This window comes from Balaenoptera musculus, chromosome 12, assembly GCF_009873245.2.
Source record: "Balaenoptera musculus isolate JJ_BM4_2016_0621 chromosome 12, mBalMus1.pri.v3, whole genome shotgun sequence".
NCBI classification, from domain to species: domain Eukaryota; kingdom Metazoa; phylum Chordata; class Mammalia; order Artiodactyla; family Balaenopteridae; genus Balaenoptera; species Balaenoptera musculus.
In genome coordinates, this window is record NC_045796.1 from 8197289 (window position 1) to 8217297 (window position 20009).

Genomic DNA, 20009 nt, shown 5'->3' on the forward strand with positions numbered 1-20009 from the left:
ACCTCTAAACAAGTCGTGTGAACCTCAGCAGGAAGGATGGACCATTGGAGGCCACTATATCTAGACTGTTCAAGAGATAAACCAGGGCGGTGGGAATGGGTCCCTGTCCTAAGCGTCAGGAGACACAGTACTAGTTCTTCCGGAGTGACAAGTAGTGGGCTAAGGGGGCTGTGACAGAAATGGCTGCAGGGGGGCCTCCCGACAAAGCGAGGTGCAGTGGGGATGCAAGAGATCAACCAGCGTTTCCATCTGCCCCCCAGGAAGCAGGGCGGGGAAGAGAGAGAGAGAGTGAGCAGGCCCCGGGGGCCCCGCCTGGGGTCTTTCTGAGCAGGGATTGGGGGGCCCATCCCGACAGAGACCGGCTAGGGATGCACCTGCTTCCCAGCCCCTACACGGGAGGGGATGTACGGGGACATCGAAATAACCTTCTAGGCCCAAGAGGGAGCGACTCCTGCCCTGGGTTCCAAGTCAGCAAACCAGAACTTAGGTCACTTCCGTGTCCCTGAAAATGCCCTGCTTGACCAGAAACGCAGGAAATTCACCCAATTTGCCAATCCGCAAATGGCAGCCCAGCTCTGGGCTCTCCACTTATGTCCTTGTTCCTTCTCATCCCAAACAACATTAGCTCAAATTCCCAGAGGTGTGGCTTCTCCCCAGTCATTTACAGAAAGAAAAGTTTTGGCCACACACAAAGGATTTATCGTTGATAATATTTACAGAATTTCACATTCAACACACAACAAAACTCCTCGTAAGGACCGCGCAGGACCCATATGCAAGCAGGATGTGATCTGAACAAACAGAAGCCGGGACAGCAGCCCCGGGATCGCGCGGAGACAGGACGGGACTGCAGGCGGCCTTGCTGCGCTCAGGGGCGAGCTCTTCCCAGGAGAAACGCGATAAAGGCCCAGGTGGTGACTACGCCACAGACCCTGCAAGACAATGGCACGGGTCAGCGGCCTGGATGGCGCGGGAGGCCCCGCGTGCGCCCAGCAGGCGTGAGAGCGCCGGCGCAGGCTGGCCCCTCTTCCTTCCCGACTACGTTCGCCCGGATGTTATTTTCTCTCCATCCCTCTCCCGGCGCCAACATTCTCTCGAGGCTAGAATGGCTCTGGGACACAGAGGGCACCTTCCCTAGTGATTTACGTTGGAGGCTGAGGAGGAAGCAGACTGCTTAGCAGCCAAGCTTTCTTCTTCAACGATGCGGTTTTCGACGGGTCTGGCTCCTAACGGGAAACCTAAATCCTTCAAGCTCATTTAGCAGCAGCTCTGCCTTCCCAGTTGCTCAGACCAAAAACCCTGGGTTTCAACTTGACCCTGCTCCCGCCTGTCCGGTCCCACCTTCACCACCCCCGACTCCCCCGCTCTGCCACCAAGCAGTCCAAGCCGCAGCCCGACAGTGTGACCAGGTGACCTGGCTTCCTGACGTCCCCCTGCCCTGTGTCCTCCAACGTCTCCACGCAGAGCCCTGCGCCACCGAACCTCCGGCGGACGACCCAGCTTCTCCCGCAGTCCTGAGCCGCGCCCTCTGCTGGTCGCAACCCGCCGGCTTCCGCAGCCTTGCCTGCTACTCCTTGTTCCCATCTAGTAGCTTTCTCACCGCCCCTCCTCACACCAGGAGCACCGCGCCCCCAAGAGGGCCCCTCCCGCTGCCTCCTCGGCCTGGACACCGTCCCCCGCCCGCGTCGCCCTGCCTGGCTCACTCCCCACCAGCGACACCCCCCCCCCACAGCCTTCTATGAGGGCCCCGATCTTCTCCTTTAAAGACCAACCTGCCCCCAGGCCAGCCCTCCTGCCTCCCAACCCCTAACAGACCATGCAGGTCACTCGTTAATAACCCCCCCACTCCAGTGCGAGCTCCACGAGAACAGGGGGTTTTGTTTCATCCACAGATGAAGTCCTGGAACCTAGGACGGTGCCGAAGACAGCACATGCTCGAGCAACATCTGCTGAGCGTTAACTGAATGACGTTTGGTCCAGCGTGCTGGTCAACGAGCCCTTCCCCAGCACACGCCGGCTAGTGAGCTGTGCTCGACTCACACCCAGCTGGGACCACCGGCAAGTCCGAAGTGGCCTCAGTCCTGGTCACTTACTGTAACAGGCAGCTGACGTTCGGGGAGTGTCTCCAGTAGCGGTACACGGAGACCTGCAGGGTGGGGTGGCACCTGTACTCCTTCAGGACGCTCCGGGTGCTGCCGGAAGAAGGGCTCGGTCAGGCGCGCAAGCACCACACCTGCTCCGAGAGGCTGGAGGGGCCGCGGGTGGGAGAGCGGGGGGCTGAGAGCCGAGGCACCTACTCCTTAAACTTCTTGGTCAGGAGCAGGAACTGGCTCCCCGCCAGTCTCCTGACGTCAAACTTGCCGAGGTTCTGAAACTCGTGGTAGACTTGCTGCTCGCTGACCCTGGGCCACCTCCTGACGGTGACGACGAGGATGGGAGGGCGGATACTGGGGTCATCTGGACCCGAAAAATTCTAGAAGACAGGGAGGAGGAGAACAGATTTTCCACAGTTCCTACTGACTACCTACCCAGCTGGAAAGTCCTGAGAGAGAAACTAGGACAGGCCCTGTGTGCAGTGGGGAGGGGGAGGGGGAGGGAGAGGAGAGGAGGAAGGAATGAGCGAGCTCACCTCGGTTCAGGCGGGAAAACACAGGAGACAGTAACAGGCTTAGTGGGGCGTGCGGGCCCTCTCTGGCTGCGTTTGGTGGCCGTCAGAAGCCCCTGATAGACCCCAGAGCCCCAAGCTGCCTCCAGCCTCCGAATGGGGGGAGCGAAATGAAGTCTACTCACGATCGTGGGGACCCCGGCTCGGATAAGATTCACCTGGTTCACATGGGGAGCCAGCACGTCGAGGTACAGCGGGAAGGAGGGCTCGGGGATGGGAAGAGCCCTACGAGGACAGAAAGCCCCAAAGCCTTCAGGCCCACGGGGGGCTGTCCCACGTCCTCGGCCGCAGCTACGGCGCTGGTGACAACAGGCGAGGCGCTGCCCGAGACGCCCCTCCCTCCTCCCCTCACAGGTTCTGGGACTTCTGTTGGGGGGCCTCCCCCAAACGACCCATGAGCTCTCACCAAGGCCTGAGCCAAGGTAGAACTTCCAGGGGTCACCACCTGTTGGTGGCCGTCTGGTAAAGGTCCCTAGGCTCACAAACATCAGCCCCAGGCTCAGAGGATGACCGAGGGCCCTGTTCAGAGGAAGGTCCACTCCATCGCCCCTCGACGAGACTCCCAACGGCCGTCCCTCGCCCCACAGCCTTGTCCAGCCTCAGCCTCGCCTCCACCCAGACACCACCACACACCTGAGCACAGGTCCGTGAGAAAGCACAGCCCTCGGCACCAGGCAGGCCTGGCTGCTATGGAGCTTCTCTAAACCTAGGAGGGTTTCTAGGTTTTGAGGATTAAAAGAAATTGGGGCTTCCCTGGTGGCGCAGTGGTTAAGAATCCGCCTGCCAATGCAGGGGACATGGGTTCGAGACCTGGCCCGGGAAGATCCCACATGCCGCGGAGCAACTAAGCCCGTGCACCACAGCTACTGAGCCTGCGCTCTAGAGCCCGCGAGCCCCAACTATTGAGTCTGTGTGCCACAACTACTGAAGCCCGCAAGCCTAGAGCCCGCGGGCCACAACTACAGAGCCCGTGGGCCACAACTACTGAAGCCCGTGAGCCTAGAGCCCGCGGGCCACAACTACAGAGCCCGTGGGCCACAACTACTGAAGCCCGCGAGCCTAGAGCCCATGCTCTGCCACAAGAGAAGCCACCGCAATGAGAAGCCCGCGCACCGCAATGAAGAGTGGCCCCCGCTCGCCTCAGCTAGAGAAAGCCCACGCACAGCAATGAAGATCCAACGCAGCCAAAAATAAATAAATAAATAAATTTAAAAATTTTTTTTAAATTTAAAAAATTAAAAAATAAATAAATTAAGGACACAAGGTCCAGGTACCAAGGCACCAATAAGCTCCAGTGCTCTTAGCTGCCCTCACAGTCAGAGCACAGGGAAGAAGGAGACGGGGGCGGGGGTTTCTTACTGAAGCTATAAGCCTCACATCAATGTGTCACAGGCTATTTCTATGTATAATACCCTTTACCAAAACAGACAAATTAGGCAGTACCCACATTAACAGGGTACAGCCTGAAAATGTTTCAGTCAGTCCCAAACAACACAGTTTTGATCAGCTCCTTCCCCTGGCCTGCTAAATCCTACTTTTTTTTTGTTTTTTAAAAATACCCTCTTGAATTTATGGCACAAGGTGTCTCATGTTGCATTTTTTTGTTTGTTTCTGTTACTTTATTTCGGCCGTGCTGCGCAGCATGTGGGATCTTAGTTCCCCAACCAGGGATCGAACCTGTGCCCCCTGCATTGGAAGCTCAGAGTCTCAACCACTGGACCACCAGGGAAGTCCCTAAATCCGACTTAACACGTGTACGCAGCAAGGATGGTGCCACAGAACGCACAGTCCACGTGAGGGGCTGGTGCCTACGAGCCCAGCACTGCAGGCATCCAGGATGACGACGCCCCGAGAAAATGCACTTCAGATTCCAACTTGAGGTTTTAAGAGCCCTTCCCCTGTGTGCCTTACTCCAAGTCACTGCCCTTCTCCCCAGCCTGACTGTGTGAACCCCGAGGATGGATCATGTGTTGGTCTATATGCTTTGCCCTCCTACCTCACCGCGGTTTACACGATATGAGGAAACGGGAGGGCAACAGACAAAGCAAGCACACTGCCCCGGGAGCACTGGGGCGGGTGCGGAGCCCAAGCCTGACCCACTGCCTCGGCGTCCTGACCGTGACTTTTCCCAAGGCCGACACAAGAGGCGGGGGGGCCGGGACCAGCCCCAGGGCGGGGAGGAAGGCTGGGAAAGGCCGCCTATGGAGGAGGGCTGCTTCCATTAATGTGTCATTTACACAATGACACTTGCATCCTCCTTCTTTGGGAGAGTGTGGGAGCCCCAAGGTCTTGGTTTACAGTGAGGGCTCAACAAGTCCTGACCACTGATGAGATCACAGGATGAAGGGAACACTCACCCGTGCACTCTCCACAGGAGCAAGTGGGCCACTTTCAAAAGAACTGGAAAAGAAGAAGCTAGAAATGTGACAGACACCAAGGCACAACCTGATCACCTTATCAAAATATGCAAACTCAGGCCTTATTTCCACATGTGCCACCCACCTGGAAGTAAACGGGGGGGGGGGGGCCCAGGGATGGTGGGGAATGATTGAAAACAAGACAGGGGTCTCCCCTTAAAAGGGCAGCAACTCTCACCTGATCCGCACAGGAAGGCATCGTACGCTGCTTCATGGGGACACTTGGTCTCAACTGAAGTGTTTTTCCAGAAGCAGGAGAGACAGTCAAGCAGCGATTAGAACACAGCCCGGGAAAGGACTCTCCCCCAACCCCGCCCCGGTTCCACACCCACGTCGGCTGTGCACACACAGTCAGCTAACGGTTGTTCCTGCAGAGACCACGCACCCTTCTCTCAGCCATACCCCACTGTGACCTAGGACCTCCCCACGGCAGCAAGAGCGCCCACGGGAGGCGGAAGCACAGGGCTTCCGGACAGATGGACGCCCCCGGGACCTCCGACGCCGTCTGGCATGGCTCCTTTCGATCGGGCGGTTATAACACAGACACGGCACAGGAATAGCCCCACCCGGCCCTCCCACACCTGCCACGTGGAGACCCGGCTTGAGCTCCAGCACCTCAAAGCCGTGCCAACCTCGGAGGAGCATGGCTCAGGCGAACATACGTACCGTATTTTTCACATCTGCTGGCGTGAATAATCACTGGCCCAGAATTCTTGGCGGGATTCAAGTCACTATTAGAGAAAAAAAATAGATAAAAAACGTTCACTGACAACAATCCTTTCTGTTCTCCCCTCATCCTCTTAACAAATAAAAATGTCCTCAGTACTGGGACTCCTTGAAAATCACAACAAAACACAGCTCTAATATAAAATAAAACAAACAAACAAAACAAAACACCGATCCAGGCATGGGCAGACAGGTCTTGGTAACCAGGCGACGGGACAGATGAAAGAACAGCAGAGCCAGAGGCTCCAACCGTGGCATTCTGAGCATGTACCAGACGCGGGACCCCAGCCTGGGCATCAGGATAAACTCTATGCTGGCTCTGCCCCCGGGAGCTTGCTGTCCAGCGCGTCCTAGAAATGCGACGCCCGAGGCGTGAGCGGTGCACGCCTAGCTATCGAGGGACAGGCCTTCGGGAGGGAAGGCTTCCTGAAGTCGGTGGTCCTACAGGAGAGTCCTGAACCCCCGTGACTCACCTGGTTGAGGAAATGGGGCAGTGCCAGGCACATCAAGCCAAGAGAAGAGCAGGCAGAGACAGTGAGGGAAAGGGCGAAGCCCGCAGTGAAGGGCAGGGGCCAGGAAAGAGCTCGAACGTTATGGGGGGGCTTCAGGAACCACAGGAAGACTCTGACCAGAAAAATGGTCAAGTTCACATTTTAAAAGATCACTCAAGTGGCAGCATGGCAGATGAAGTAGGTCAGGCCACCAAGCTAACCGGGGAGGGGCTGCTACCACCACTGGAATAAGAAATAAAGGCCTCAGGGAAGGCAATGATCCTGGGGGTGCGGAAAAAGGAACCGGTTTCCAAGATATTTAGGGAGTAAAACCGACAGGCCTTGACTAGAAGACACCGCTGGCCCAGCTCTGGGTCCCCTTCCAGGTCTCAGCTCTGGCACGTGGGTGAATGGGGCTGGCATTCGACAGGGAAACCTTCCCTCCATCTGTTTTCCAACAGAATCTATCGGTACCTCTCTATACGCTTCACATCTCTGAAGCCTAATTTCCTCATCTGCTCCTAAGCCGCAAGGCAGCCATCGCTCTGGGGGCCTGCCGGCCACCACCCCAGCGGCTGACGTTTCCCAAGTGTGGACCAAGCGCAGGGCACGGCTCGAAGCCCCTCCCACGTGTGAGCCGGTGGAATCCTCACGGCCAGCCTGGGAGCTACGCGCAGTGCTTTCCTCATTTCGGATGGGAGAACCGAGGCATACAGAGGTCAAGTCGCACTCTCAAGGTGACTCACAAAGCTAGTGAGAGGCAAAGCTGGGATTTACACCCAGCAAGTCTTGGTGCGGAGCCTGCGTACTGAAAACAAGACTCTCTCTCACACCTGCACACGAGCCATCGGCACGGCGCCTGGCGCCGTCAGGACGTGACAGAAGTTGCTCCAGACACAAGAGCGGGTTTGATGGACAGAGGGGAGGGCCGAGCAGAAGGTGTCTGCGGCCACGTGGTGCAGGAACAACCAGAAGACGGTCAGGACGCGAGGAGTCCGGAGCTGCGGCGGCACAGACGTGGTGGTCGCCGAGGCTGGGGGCGGGTGGATTCGGTCACCCAGGGGCACGGTAACGAGGACGAAGAGGGCAGTGGGGACCCTGGAAAGATGTAAGGGACGCGTGGACGAACGAGAGCCCGCAAGGAAGAGATTAAAACACTCACCAGAAAATAAGAGAAAGCCGGGAGAGGGCGCAACAGCAGGGAAGGGGGGCGAGGGGCCCAGGGTGTCAGACGCCAGAGAGAAGTTAACACTGAGCACGACCGCCTGCCGCGCCCTGTTCCAAACGCCTGTGTGCATCTTCCCATCAGCTGGGCCCCGACACCCAGATCGGGTTCCGTGGAGGGGAGGCAACCTGACCTCAGTGGGCCCAGGAGAAGGCGAGGCCTCTGAAGAGGCTTGTTGTAAAGACAGGACAAGGACAGAGGTGGCAGGAGGGGAGACCGAGGGGAGCTTCACGTTTTCTGAGTTAGAAGAAAAATGCTGATGCAGAGGGAGAGGCTGAGGACGCGGCGGGGGTCAGGGGGGCGCGAAGGGCAGGGACGCTGCTGAGTGGAGGGAAGGTGCGGGGCCGGGAGGACGGACAGGCCGCGGGAGGGCAGCCCTCCGTGCCTTGGCCCCGTACACGGTCGGCGTTCCTGCGTGCGGGCTGACGGGAGAGACAGTGGCGAAGACGACAGCACTGCACACGTGTCTGCAGTAGGTTGAGAGACTCCCGCCTCTGGCCTCTTGTTTCCTTCTTAGAAATGAGGACCAGGAGGGCCGTCTGAGAAAGGAAGAGATGAAGCACAAGGGGCCAGAGGAGACGAGCACGTCGGAACTAACTGATGCCACGAGTAGAAAAGAGCATCTATTGGAGAGTCAAGAGGCCAGTGAGGCTCCGGCCAGGCATCTGCAGGGGCCCCCGTGCCGGTGGCTGGAGGACAGTGAGCCGCAGAGACACAGCTTCTTTTCAAGAAGGTCTCACCTTCAACTGCCGCCGACGCCACCCTCTCCCCACTCTGGTTTGCTGGTCCCCCCAGTTGGGGACAAAGGAGCGGGCAGAGCGGCCCCCATCCACTCCAGCCCTTCCAGGCAACACACTCCCGCCAGCACATGCCCGCAGCGTGGCTGGGACATGAGGGAAGACAGGGTCGCTGCTCCTGTAGGAAGGGCAGGAACTCACCAGGTACTAGGACCGTTCACTCACTCCAGTGTTTAATGTGCACCTACTATGCTTCGCACTGCTGTAGGCCTGAGAGAGACATCAGGGTCCAAAAGAAGAACAAAATCTGTTCCCATGGAGCTTATCACTCCAATAATCAAACAGATCACAGGAAAAATAAAACCCTGGCCAATAGAAAACACCAGATAATTAAACAGCTGTAGGTATTTTACCAGGCCCCTTCCCCTCCAGAAGGGGGTTTCGCAACCTCAGCACCAGTAACATTTGGGGCTGGAGAATTCTTTGGGTTGGGGGTTGTCCTGTGCATCCTGGCCTCTACTCACTAGGTACCAGTAGCACCCCTGATCTGTAACGACCAAAAACATCTCACTGTTGCCAAATGTGTCCTGGGGAGCAAAATCGCCCCAAGTGAGAACCCCTGATCTATAAGCAGCTCCGAAAAACAGCTTCCTTACCTGTTTAGGAATTCATAAACTTCTGAAAGATTTGAAGCCCTCGGGAAATTCAGTTCCTATAATATGGAAAACAAATTTGGGAGAATAAGACATTTGTGGTTATGTTTATTATCTGCTTCAGGTATTACCAAATGACCATTAAAATGACCTGGAAAATGCAAACTCCTATAAACTCCTCTCTCTTCACACACACCTATCTTTATTACTTAATTCGGATGTCAGGGTGCCTAGTGTCCTTGGGTTTCCTATAAGGGACCCGGCAACCCAGCCTAAGAAAACTGCCACAAACATAACACAGCAACTTCCTTCAAAGACAGCGTTTTAGGGGTTTGAGGAACACAGGACTCCAAGGCACAAGACCGTGGCCAAGGACACACTATGCAGGGCACTAGGTACTCTAAGGGACTGCCAGGTCACCAAGGCCTAGAGTTCACCTCCTCTCGTGTGCAGAGGAGACTGGTTTGCACTAGTTGCCTCAGATCAGCCCCCGCGTCCTTCCCGCTTCGCCCTAGGACTCCGTTCCGTGGAGATGGGCAGCGTCACAGAACACCGTCAGAGCTAGAAATACGTGAGGTACGAGCAATACGTGTGTCTCTGGGCAAAGATGTACCACGTAACCCAGTGCCGTTTTTGTGGTTTCCTTACTGAACAGTTAATTCTGATCAGCTTAAAGCTTTATTTACAACACTGATCTGGTTCCCCTTTCTTGGTTCCTCAGTTTTAACTTCTAAACCAGCTGGGTGCTTCCCTTCTCCACACAACCTCAGCTGCAGAACAGAAGTCACCTGGCAGCTGCAGAAATGCCACTCCCGGCCCCTCCACACCAGAGGAGCTGAAGGTGGGGTCTGGGTGTCAGTATTTACCCTCCCAGGTGATTCTAATGTGTCTGCGCTGAAATCCCACGGCCCTAATGCTCAGTAAAGATAAAATTTTTCAAGTGGGATCCCTGCCCCCAACCCTGACACTCTTTAAGCACGTTGCAAACACTCACTGTGTATACACCAAGCTCTAGAGCAAGTTGTTCTGCTGTGCCATCTAAATAAGCCCGTGAACTACACACCATAAGTCAAAACATGAGAACTTGAATGAAGGAAAGAAAAAAAAAAAAAATCACACATAAGCTAGTATCACTCAGAGGTGGTAGAATAAAAAAAGAAAACCAATACTGGTTGTAAAATACGAGAAAAGGGTTCAAGGAACAATTTTTGAAAAGAACGAGAAAGCTAAGTGTCAGTGGAACAAACGAAGCATTCCTTTCCCCAGAGCAGTTTAACTTATTACCTTCCAGATATCCTTTGTCACATTTTTGGTATCAATGAGAACAGGAAATAGGTTGTGGATATTCAGCTTAAATTCATCATAGCTTTCTGAAGGGAAAGACCCAGATAGTCAGAAGTGAGTTCATTGGTAAAAATGGGAAGAAATTCTCCAATCTAGCTTGTCACCAACACTGGCTAATAAAGCAAATAAAACAAAATAGGAATTGAAAACATCCTTACTCCTAATCCTCAAGGATTTCTGAATCTCAAACCAACCTGACATCACCATTTGTAACAGCAAAAGCTAAACTGTTTTCCTAAATTCAGGCCAACATTAGTTAATGCAATTTGCAAAGCTCTAGCCAATGGAAAAGGGAGAAAGAGGTATTACTGGAAAGACAGATATGAAGTCTGTAAATAACTGTTCAAAGAAGAATCCAGTAAGTTAAAAATTGTAAGTGCCTTGATTAAAATTACCTATTAATTCACGTATTTATCAAAATTATACCTGCATATAGTTGTCTGCAAAACAAACAAACCCAAACCCCTCTGCTAGCCCTCTTCTCACTACCCTCCCATTTCCTATTCCCCAAAGGCAACGACCTTCAATTTTTTCTTTGGGTGTTTATTCCCACATCTCTAAATAACACGCTTATGCTGCTCGGTGATTTCCCGGTTTGGGGCACTCACTAACTGTTGACTCCCACGAGGTAAGAAAATAATCACCCATTCTACCTCGTACCCCTCACCATTGCCAGCACCTGTGCATTATTAACCAAGGGGCCAGGTGGTCTCCTCCAATGACTTCCTTTCTGGCACAGCTTTTGTTCCAGCAATTTTTTTGTTTGGTTGTTTGCTTAGTTTTTTGGTGAGTGATTATTTTACCCTTAATTCTCCCCCAGTTCTCTCAAGATGCTCAAACTGAGGTGTTTTTTTTATCAATTCATTTCCTAGAGAACTCTCTCCCAGAACCTTCTCACCCCTTTCAATCTACACTAGTGTTCTCTGTACATCGTTAGTTCATTTAATTCCCAAACAGCTCTGATATCGATACCGTTGATATCATTTCCCCCGTTTTACAGACATGGGATCAGAACAGGCAAGTTAAAGTAACTTGCTTGAGATCGCACCTAACAAGGGTGGGATGAGGACTCAACATGACGTCTGAATGCACGCTTTTAACTGCTATGTCACACTTCTGTGTGTCCAATGGCATCAGTCATGGAAAAGACTGGGACAGGCATAAGACAGTACCACGTGGCCATTAAATGATTTTAGGTTAATGACATAAATAAATGCTTTTGGCAAGTGAAAAAAAGCCAGAATCAAAATCATATACGCAGTGTGGTCAAATATGTAAAAAGCCACAACAGAGGGAAAAGCAAAAAGTGTCAGGATTATAGCTGTGATTACACGTCCCCTGCACGTCTCTGATTTTGCTAAGTCTTATGCAATGAGACTGAACAACTTCCGTAACAGGGGGGGAAGAGTATCAATTCAAATGTAAGTTCTTCTCCCGGAGAAAGTCCCCCAGCTCCAGGAAAATGGTAACAGACACAGATGTACCCGACCTCTCCGGAAACCTGTGAGGCCCTGGGGATGGCTGTGTGTATAGGTGCTCCCTCAGGGGCACGATTCTGGGCCAATCCCCTTGCCAGATGGCAAGCTAAGATCACAGGAAGGAGAAGGATGGTCTGTCCCTACCTGGGAGAGGTCTGAAGAACTTCTCGTGGAGATGCAGCAGATCCATCATCATATTATGTCCCACTAAGGGCTACTTGGAGGAAATCGACGGGTGAGAGAAATGAAATTTTAAAAATAAAACAGACGCCATAGACTAACTGCTGTCTCCGGCAGAGGGTGTAGCTTTAGAACCCACTGCATTCTGACAACATGGTAATCCCATCCCCACCTGCATTCCACTCCCATGAAAGGCAGCCTGACTGCTTAAATGCCAGAAAAGCAAAGCAGCGAGTCAGAGGGACTCGGGGCCCGGGCCGCACTGGGAATCTAAGCTGTGAAGCAGACATGTGCAGTCCCCAAGTAGTTTTAGGTCAATTAGTATTGAAATGCCCATGTGTCTGAAAGGAGCAAAGAACTAGTAATATTTCATAGGGACAGTCTTTCCCCAAATTAATCTGTCATGATTTTGTGAAAGCAAGGTTAGATCCATAAAGCCAGTTAACAAAAAGGAAGTCACTTATCTTAAGGAATCTTAGTTTACTGTCGAAGGACCCATTAGTACCTACAGCCAAAAATACAAAAGACTGCTAAAGACCAAGGAAAGAGATATTTTTTCCCTGCCTTCTGGGCTTTCACCAGCATCTGGAAAAACACCGAAAAACCCCTCGCAGAGAGAAGAATCTTCTCCTTCCAACAGCTCTCTCGATCGCAAGAGGTGTTCTCAAGATACCAGCGATGCTGTTTACTCACTTTCTTCACTGTCACCTGCAAGGAGAAGTAGAGACAAGGTCCCTGTATCCTGGGTTCCTGGGAATGGGGCCAAAAAAGTGGTCCTTCATCTCAAAAGGGAGGAGAGGGAGAGGGGGGGGATAAGAAGCCTTTCACAGAGGCCAGATTTGGCCAAATGAGAGAGAAATGACAGAGCCACCGAGGCTGCCCCCCTCCAGGTGGGAACTCACCCCCTCGTCTTCCATCACCGTCCAGATGTCAGGGAGGGCCTTCCTCAGCACAAGCTGGACCTCGAAGGCCTGGAAGCCTACAGCAAGGAAACAAGGCTTGCAGAGAACCACTGCAGATCCTGGAACAGCAGTCCACCTTCCCCTCACGAGAAGCCCGAGAGGAAAAGCGGCTGAGAGATGGCTGGATCAAGTGGAAAGAAAGCTCTTAGGTATACCCAAGCCCACAAGGCCAAGCGACAGGGATGGCACGGCATGATCTAGGGCAGCTTTCTTGAAGTTTCTGATCTCGGGGACACTCTTAAATTGAGGACCCCGAAGAGTCTTTGTGTGTGGGGGGTACAGGTCTTGATATTTATCATGTTAGACATTAAAACTATACGTGAAATTCAAAATAGCCAAGTTTTAAAAATAATAAACCCATTACACTTTTGCCCATGATTTTGTAGCATCCTGCAGTGGTTATTTGGAGAACATTGGTTTCCTGAGTTATACACATCGTCCAAATGTTCACATATCATACAATAACATCAAAAGACACTTGTACATATTGCCACTGATCTCATTAGAAAGGTCTCATAAAGCTGTCAAGCTTACGGTGACAGATGCAAGTTTTCCAAAATTCCAGTCTTTTATTGAAAGCTCAAATTTCATCTCTAGCAAATACTGTTAGTCTCCCTGAAGACAAGGCTTACTTTTTTCACTTGAGGAAGTGATTGAAAATACCCACATTGAAATAAACAGTCAGTCCCTTCAAGTAAAAATTATATTCCTCAGGGGAATTCCCTGGCGGTTCAGTGGTTAGGACTCGGCATTTTCACTGCCGAGGGAGGGCCCGGGGTTCAATCCCTGGTCGGGGAACTAAGATCCCACAAGCCATGCGGCATGGCCCAAAAAAAAAAAAGAAAAAAAAAATGTGTGTGTGTGTGTGTATATATATATATATATATATATATATATATATATATATATGGCTTTAAATAAATAAGTAAATAAAAGGGAGCTAATTCAGCTCTCAACACAAAAACCTGCACAAGTGCTTTTGCTCAAGACAACCACTGTACTTCGGTAAGCAGCAGCAATGTTTCATGAACATTTATTTTTTCTGTACTTATTTTGATACACGGAATATTTTAAAAGATGAGCAATCAAATGTTGAGATTTAATAAAATTAAGAATTATTATTTCACTACAAAGAATTATTATTTCTCTAAATTCCAAGTAAAACTGGAATTTTTTAAAACTGGAAGCAGTAACAAAGAATACGACTACCAGCGTGGTCGGACGCGCCTCCCTTCACGTGTGCTGAGGTGCCGGCCGCTTTACCCACCGCTGCTGCAGGGCCGTCAGCGCAAATGGCACAAGGATAATGGCATGTGACAGCCGAGTGATATTCTGACAAGAGTTTTGACCTTGTGAACCCCTTGGAAAGGGTCTCAGAGACCCCTGGGGTCCACCGACCAGGGCTGAGAACCGCTAATCTAGGGCAGGCTCATCGTGATCCCACATTGTACCGTTGGGGGAAATTCAGAGAAATTCAGAGATTGACAACAGTAAAGCAAGAGTCCATAGGGCACCAAGGATTGGGATGAGAAGGATGGCTCTGAACGGAACTTTACTCCCTCAACCTTAAAATTCAGGATTGGTTGAAAACCCTTCAACCTCCGAATTGAGGTCGGGGCTCTATCTAACCACAAGGACCATGTGCCTGCTGAGCTGCCGCCCAGGATCCACCGGGGGAGAAGGGAAGCTCCCCCGTCCTCCAGCATGTGACAGCGGCCGGTTCCACAGCTCCCAGGCCGGGGAGTCACCTACTGCCTACCGGTGACACCAGGGAGGGCCATCCAGTCGCCTTCCTCTGCCAGGTCCAGCCAGCGCGTCACCTCGTCAATCACCGCCTTGATTTGGTCTTTATCCAGAGAACTGAAAAGGGGCACAGTGAAGTGGGGATGCTGGGGAAGACCACAGAACCGTGAGACAACGCCAACGTGGGAGAGGCTTCTGAAGGCTCCCGTTTTAACACCGTGATCTCGGCAAGAAAATGGACCCCCAAAAGACCATTTCTTTTCCGAGTCGTGTTTTGCAACAGGAAGCCAATCGCTTGGCCTCTACCCTCCGGTCTGTCCTCAGGAGCCCTTCCGTCCCTCCCTCGGACGGGCCTACGGGCGGGAGGGCACCGGGATGCAGCCAGCACTGCGCGACACTATCAGGCCTGTCTTCTCAATTCTGCTCTCAGAGGTGAAAAAGCACCATCTGGTGAAGCACGGAAAAGACAGGAACTTTGGTAAGTACATCTTCTCCTGCGTTAGACACAGAAGAACACGATGTTATGTTGAGAAAAGGAAAGACTTTTCTCCAACACTTGAAAATAACAGAAGATTAAAAATTCAAGTTGTTTTTCCCTTCCAAAAGGTATTTTTATATAAAACCACAAACGGAGATAAAAAAAAAATTCCCACATTACATAATTATCTGGACCAGATAATCATAACATCCCAGAACTAAAAGCTGTCTAATTTAACCCCTTCTTGATACAGGCAAAGAGTCTCAAGCTCAAAGGGCTTAGAGGACTGGTTCAAAACCACACAACTAGCGGACAGCAGGCCCTGTGTGGGCCCGGGGGACCTGCTCCTTCCAGCACACAGCGCGGCTGTGCAGGCCTGGCCCCAGCTCTCCAGCACGGCTGGGTTTCAAGTACAACAACAGGTACTGGAGGCCAGAGAAAAAAGGCAGAGATCCTGCCCTGGGGAACACAGCCGCGTCAAGCACGTGGGGCAACACGCCCAAGCCAAGGCATGGGACTACCTGGTCAAGGCTACCTGTGATTTACCTTGAAAAATCCCTAAGATCACGTGGGAGGCCAACACAACATCTCACAGGGAGGCCAACGGAGCCATTTTCCCCTCTAGCGCTGGAATGGAGTTCCTGCCTCTTTGAGTACCAAATTCACAGTCAGTTCTTTCTCCCCTTCATTGTTAAACACTAAAATCACACGCTACACAGTGAGAGGTTTCTTATCTCAGGCCTAAGAACGGCATCACCAGCACTTCGGGCTGAGCGCAGGTCGAGGAAGCCACGCCGGCTAAAGGTGATGGTGTGAGGTCACCCTGCCCTGGAGACGGCACGTCTACACACAGGAAAGCCAGAAACACACCAGCAGCAAAGAAACCCGCAAAGCACCCGGAGAAGCAGGCTTTACCTGCGAACTCTCCAGTTCCCAGTCAGGATGCTGTGTTTAATTTTCTTCTCCTGTTCTTCGTTCATATACGGGATTCCGTTTTTGAGAAACTAAAGATAGGAACAGACAAGGAAACTAGTCAGCGGCACCCTCTGTGCAGGCAGCAGAGTGGAAAGAAACCTTCCTTGTCCGCTTTTCGAGGACAAGTCAGAAAGGGGACAGGAAATGGATTCAGACCAGGTGGGCTAGATAGCCTTTCAACCCTTACCGGTCCCCTCCTCCGATGCTGTACCTTGTTATAATCGAAGCCATACTGATTCAAAAACTGAACACTAGAAGCCTGGAAAGAGAACTCTGAATCCAAAATCCCAAACGTTGTAGGGAAGAGAAAGAAGTTACACGAATGGGCTACATACCTAGAAAAAAAAATACACATAATGAGAAAAAGACGAAAACCAGTTTTAGAACTCTGGCTCACACAGCAGGCTTCAGAGTGGGCTCTTCCCTCCACTTGAGAAGTACCGTTGACCCCTGAACAACACGGGGGTTAGGGACGCCAACCATTCATGCAGTCAAAACCCACGTATAATTTACAGTCTGCCCTGTGTCTACACATGGGTACCGTCATTTTAGTGAAAAAAATCTGAGTATAAGTGGACCCATGCAGCTCAAACCCTGTGTTGTTCAAGGGTCCACTGTATTTGAATGTCAGCTATATTTCAAGCACTGTTACTGGCACGGGGGCGGCCAATGAAAAAAGGCAGAGATCCTGCCCTTGGGGAACAAAGTCTGACGCCCTATTTGAGACAGTGGGGCTGCCATTCAGCATCCTTTCTGACTGCTGGTGCCTGGGAGGTACATCACCCTCATTATAACGCTGTTAATTGCAATCCTGAAGGCACACACAGGAGACAAGGAAACAGGAAAGGAGCACCAAAGGTACAGGGGTGTTGGGAAAGGCCCCCAGAGATGGTGCTGCTTTGAGAGACTTGAAGGAGCAGCTGGCATCGGCAGGGGAGGAGGGGTGGAGGACACAGAAGCAGGAGAGTCTACAGAGCACCCGGGGCCAAAGCGCTTCAGAGCCTGACGCAGAATTTGAAGGGGGAGCAGGTGGAGAAGATAAATGGGCAAGAGCCATGCGTTTTGCCAAAGGTCTTTATACATACTTGTTTGACTCGCCTTCAATACTGGAAAACACAGACAATCCTAGAAGAATGATGGTAAAGGGAATGAATACCAAAAGAAAAGCTACCAGAAGTTAACTACAGAAAAACTTCTGAACAGTACTTTGCACCCAAAGTTATTGTACAAGCTTTAGGAAAACTTCTAAAAAAGAAAGAAATGAAGAAAAGAGTCAAAACATGAGAACTGTCAAATTGTAATTCACCCGGAAATTACTGAAATATAATTGTGAATGGTTGTTCAAAGACAGAATATTAAATTGACACTTTTATGGCTTTAAAACTAGTAAGAGGAAACACTAAGGAAAAAAAAAGAGAAAAAAGGGATAATAAAAGAAAAAAAAGAGGGAACACTAAAATCTATGAAGATTTATACATTTAATTGCTTTAAAATGTCTGTACTGCTAAAAAGACCACAAAGTGAAAAAGACTTCGAAGTAGGGGGAAAACAATACAAACGCATCGAAGTGCTGTTTCCCTTACTTTCAAAGAGGTCTCACAATTAAGAAAAACAATCACAATAGAAAAATAGCAAAGGACAAGGACACAGAGCAAAACACACACACACACACGGGTGTTCACCATCATTCACAGGAAAAGAATCAGTAAAATGTCTCATGACCTGTTTTGTAAATAAAGTTTTATTGAAATACAGCTATGCTCATTCATTTGTGTATTAACTACAGCTGATTTCTCATTAACAAGGGCAGCACTGAGTAGTTGTAACAGAGACAGTATGGCCTGCAAAACCTAAAATACTTAGTTTAGCCCTTTACAGAAAAAGTTTGTTGATCCTGCATTAAAAATGTAAATCAGGACAATAATTTTAGATCATTTTTCCTCTACCAGGTGGGCAAAAAACTAAGACTGGTAATACCCAGTGTGAGTGAGGGAAACAGACACATTCCCTGTTAGTGTAAGTCTCTGTAAACTTCTCAGATGGTTGGTAGGAAGAGCGATAGTTTGACAACAAATCAATACTTTAATGCACATACTCCACTGCTACAAGTATACCAAACTCATACATTCACAAATGCACGGTAATATATAAACACCAAAACAGTCAATGCAACCCTGTTTCATCACATACAAATGGTAATCAAAGTACTCATCATTAGGAGAGAGAGCCAACAGATACATTCAGTTTGGAGTGCTATGCAACTGTTAAAATCAAACAGGAAATCTGTATAAGCTGATATAGAAAGATCTCTAAACCCCAGTAGTGGGGAAGAAAAAAAAAGATGCAGAACAACAGGTTTATAGTATGATCTTGTATATGATTTTTGTTTAAAGAAAACATACAAATTTTTCCCTGAAAGATGGTACAAGTTCCTTAATGTTGATTTAGGCATGGAGATCACGTTTCTGCTTATTCTGAAGTGTTAGGTCTCGCAGGCATGACACGGCCAAAAACCAAATGAGCATGCAAAACGATAGCCAGTGTCTCACAAAGGCGCCAGAGCCGTTTTACCAGTAGGAAACACAAAGACAATTTAAAAAAAGAAAACAAGTCTCTAGTTCAGTAACTGATAAGAAACAGCTGAAGATTAAACTCACCAATCTGACAGATGGTGAACTGCTGAACACTCTGACGGGTCTTTAGATACCACTCCGATGGCAAGTCAAACAGACTGTGAAAAAACAGGCATCTCAGTGCAGAGGCACGCAGATGACATCAAGGCAGCACAGCCTCCGTGCCGGATCAGCGCCTCTCAACCACCGGCAGCCCCTTCCTTGTTACAACCAGGGGACCGGCGTTTCGTGGACAAGGGCCAGGTCCCCAAACCCCACACAAAATGTTGTCCTGCCCGCCCAATGCCAACAGGGTGCCCGTCGAGAAACAATGCCGGCCGGCCAGGGTGTCACCCAGAAGGGCGCGGCAGAGAACCTCTCCAGTTCAGCTCTAAGGCAGTTTTAGCTTTACCTGATCTGCTGGGGCCCGGACAGGTTAGAACGAAGGCCGGTGAACTCTATGTCTAGACCTGCAGGGGAGGCGAGAAAGACAAGAGTCCCCAGGCGCAGGCCATCGCAAGGCTCTTGGTGCTGTAAACGCTGCAGGCGGCAAAAGTCCTGGCTCACCTTCTTGGTGCTCAAGAGGCCAGGTGAGGTCAAGAAGGGAGAACAGAGGGAGCCAACGCAAGGACAAGCCAGGCCACCCCGTTCCACCTGGACCACACTGGGGCCGAGGCTGTAACTGCTGCCTAACATCCCAACCCCCAGGCCCGAGAAGGAACCCCCCTGTCCTTCGGAGGGGCCCTGTTTGAGCCCCCTGCAGCCTGGCAACCACCCGGCCGGGCCTCACCTCTCCGCCCTGTCCCGCCCGAGCCACACCCTCCCGCCGGCCAGGGGGCTGCGGCGACGAGGCCCGGAATCCCGGCGCCTACCCACGAGTCCGCGCCCAGGACGAGCTCCTGCAACAGAGGGAGGCTCTGCTCGAACTCATCGGCGCCCACGTCCATGGCCACGCAGTTCGGCCGCGGGCGCCCAGTGCGGCCACGTGCTGCCACGCGCTTCCGCCGCGCCGCCGCCTTAAAGGGCTCGCGGCGGGGAGGAGGAGGGAAACCGGCGATGCCCACGCGCGCCACTACCAGCTCCGGGGGCCTCTGACCGGCGGAGGGCGGCGCCGGCCACCTCCCCCCCCACGGGCGTTTGATCTTACACTTGGCCCCCTAGGGTGAAGGGAAGCTTAGTTAAGACTCCGCCCTAGCGCTCAAAGGCCATTTACCTTGCTCCGCAGCAATTTCTTCTCAATCCCTGCAAGGGGAGAATAGCATTTAGGTAGAATGTGAAGAGGAATGGTAGGAAAAAGAAGAGCCTGAAACAGTAGGAACGGAC

The 20009-nt window shown here is 51.4% G+C and overlaps 1 protein-coding gene across 1 annotated transcript; it reads right to left on the reverse strand.

Annotated features, from left to right (window-relative positions):
• Window positions 1–754: 754 nt before the first annotated feature.
• On the reverse strand, window positions 755–19633 carry PNLDC1 (PARN like, ribonuclease domain containing 1). Its single transcript, XM_036871932.1, has 19 exons — window positions 19555–19633; window positions 19099–19156; window positions 18732–18805; window positions 17160–17199; window positions 16286–16409; window positions 16015–16103; window positions 14638–14738; window positions 12819–12895; window positions 12481–12624; window positions 11881–11950; window positions 10199–10284; window positions 8918–8973; window positions 5749–5813; window positions 5261–5314; window positions 5023–5065; window positions 2791–2890; window positions 2298–2473; window positions 2094–2192; window positions 755–932 (listed from the first exon to the last, which is right to left on the reverse strand). Exons 1-19 carry the CDS (start codon window positions 19631–19633, stop codon window positions 869–871), a joined length of 1599 nt encoding a protein of 532 aa, XP_036727827.1. The 3' UTR covers window positions 755–868.
• Between the last annotated feature and the right edge of the window lie 376 nt (window positions 19634–20009).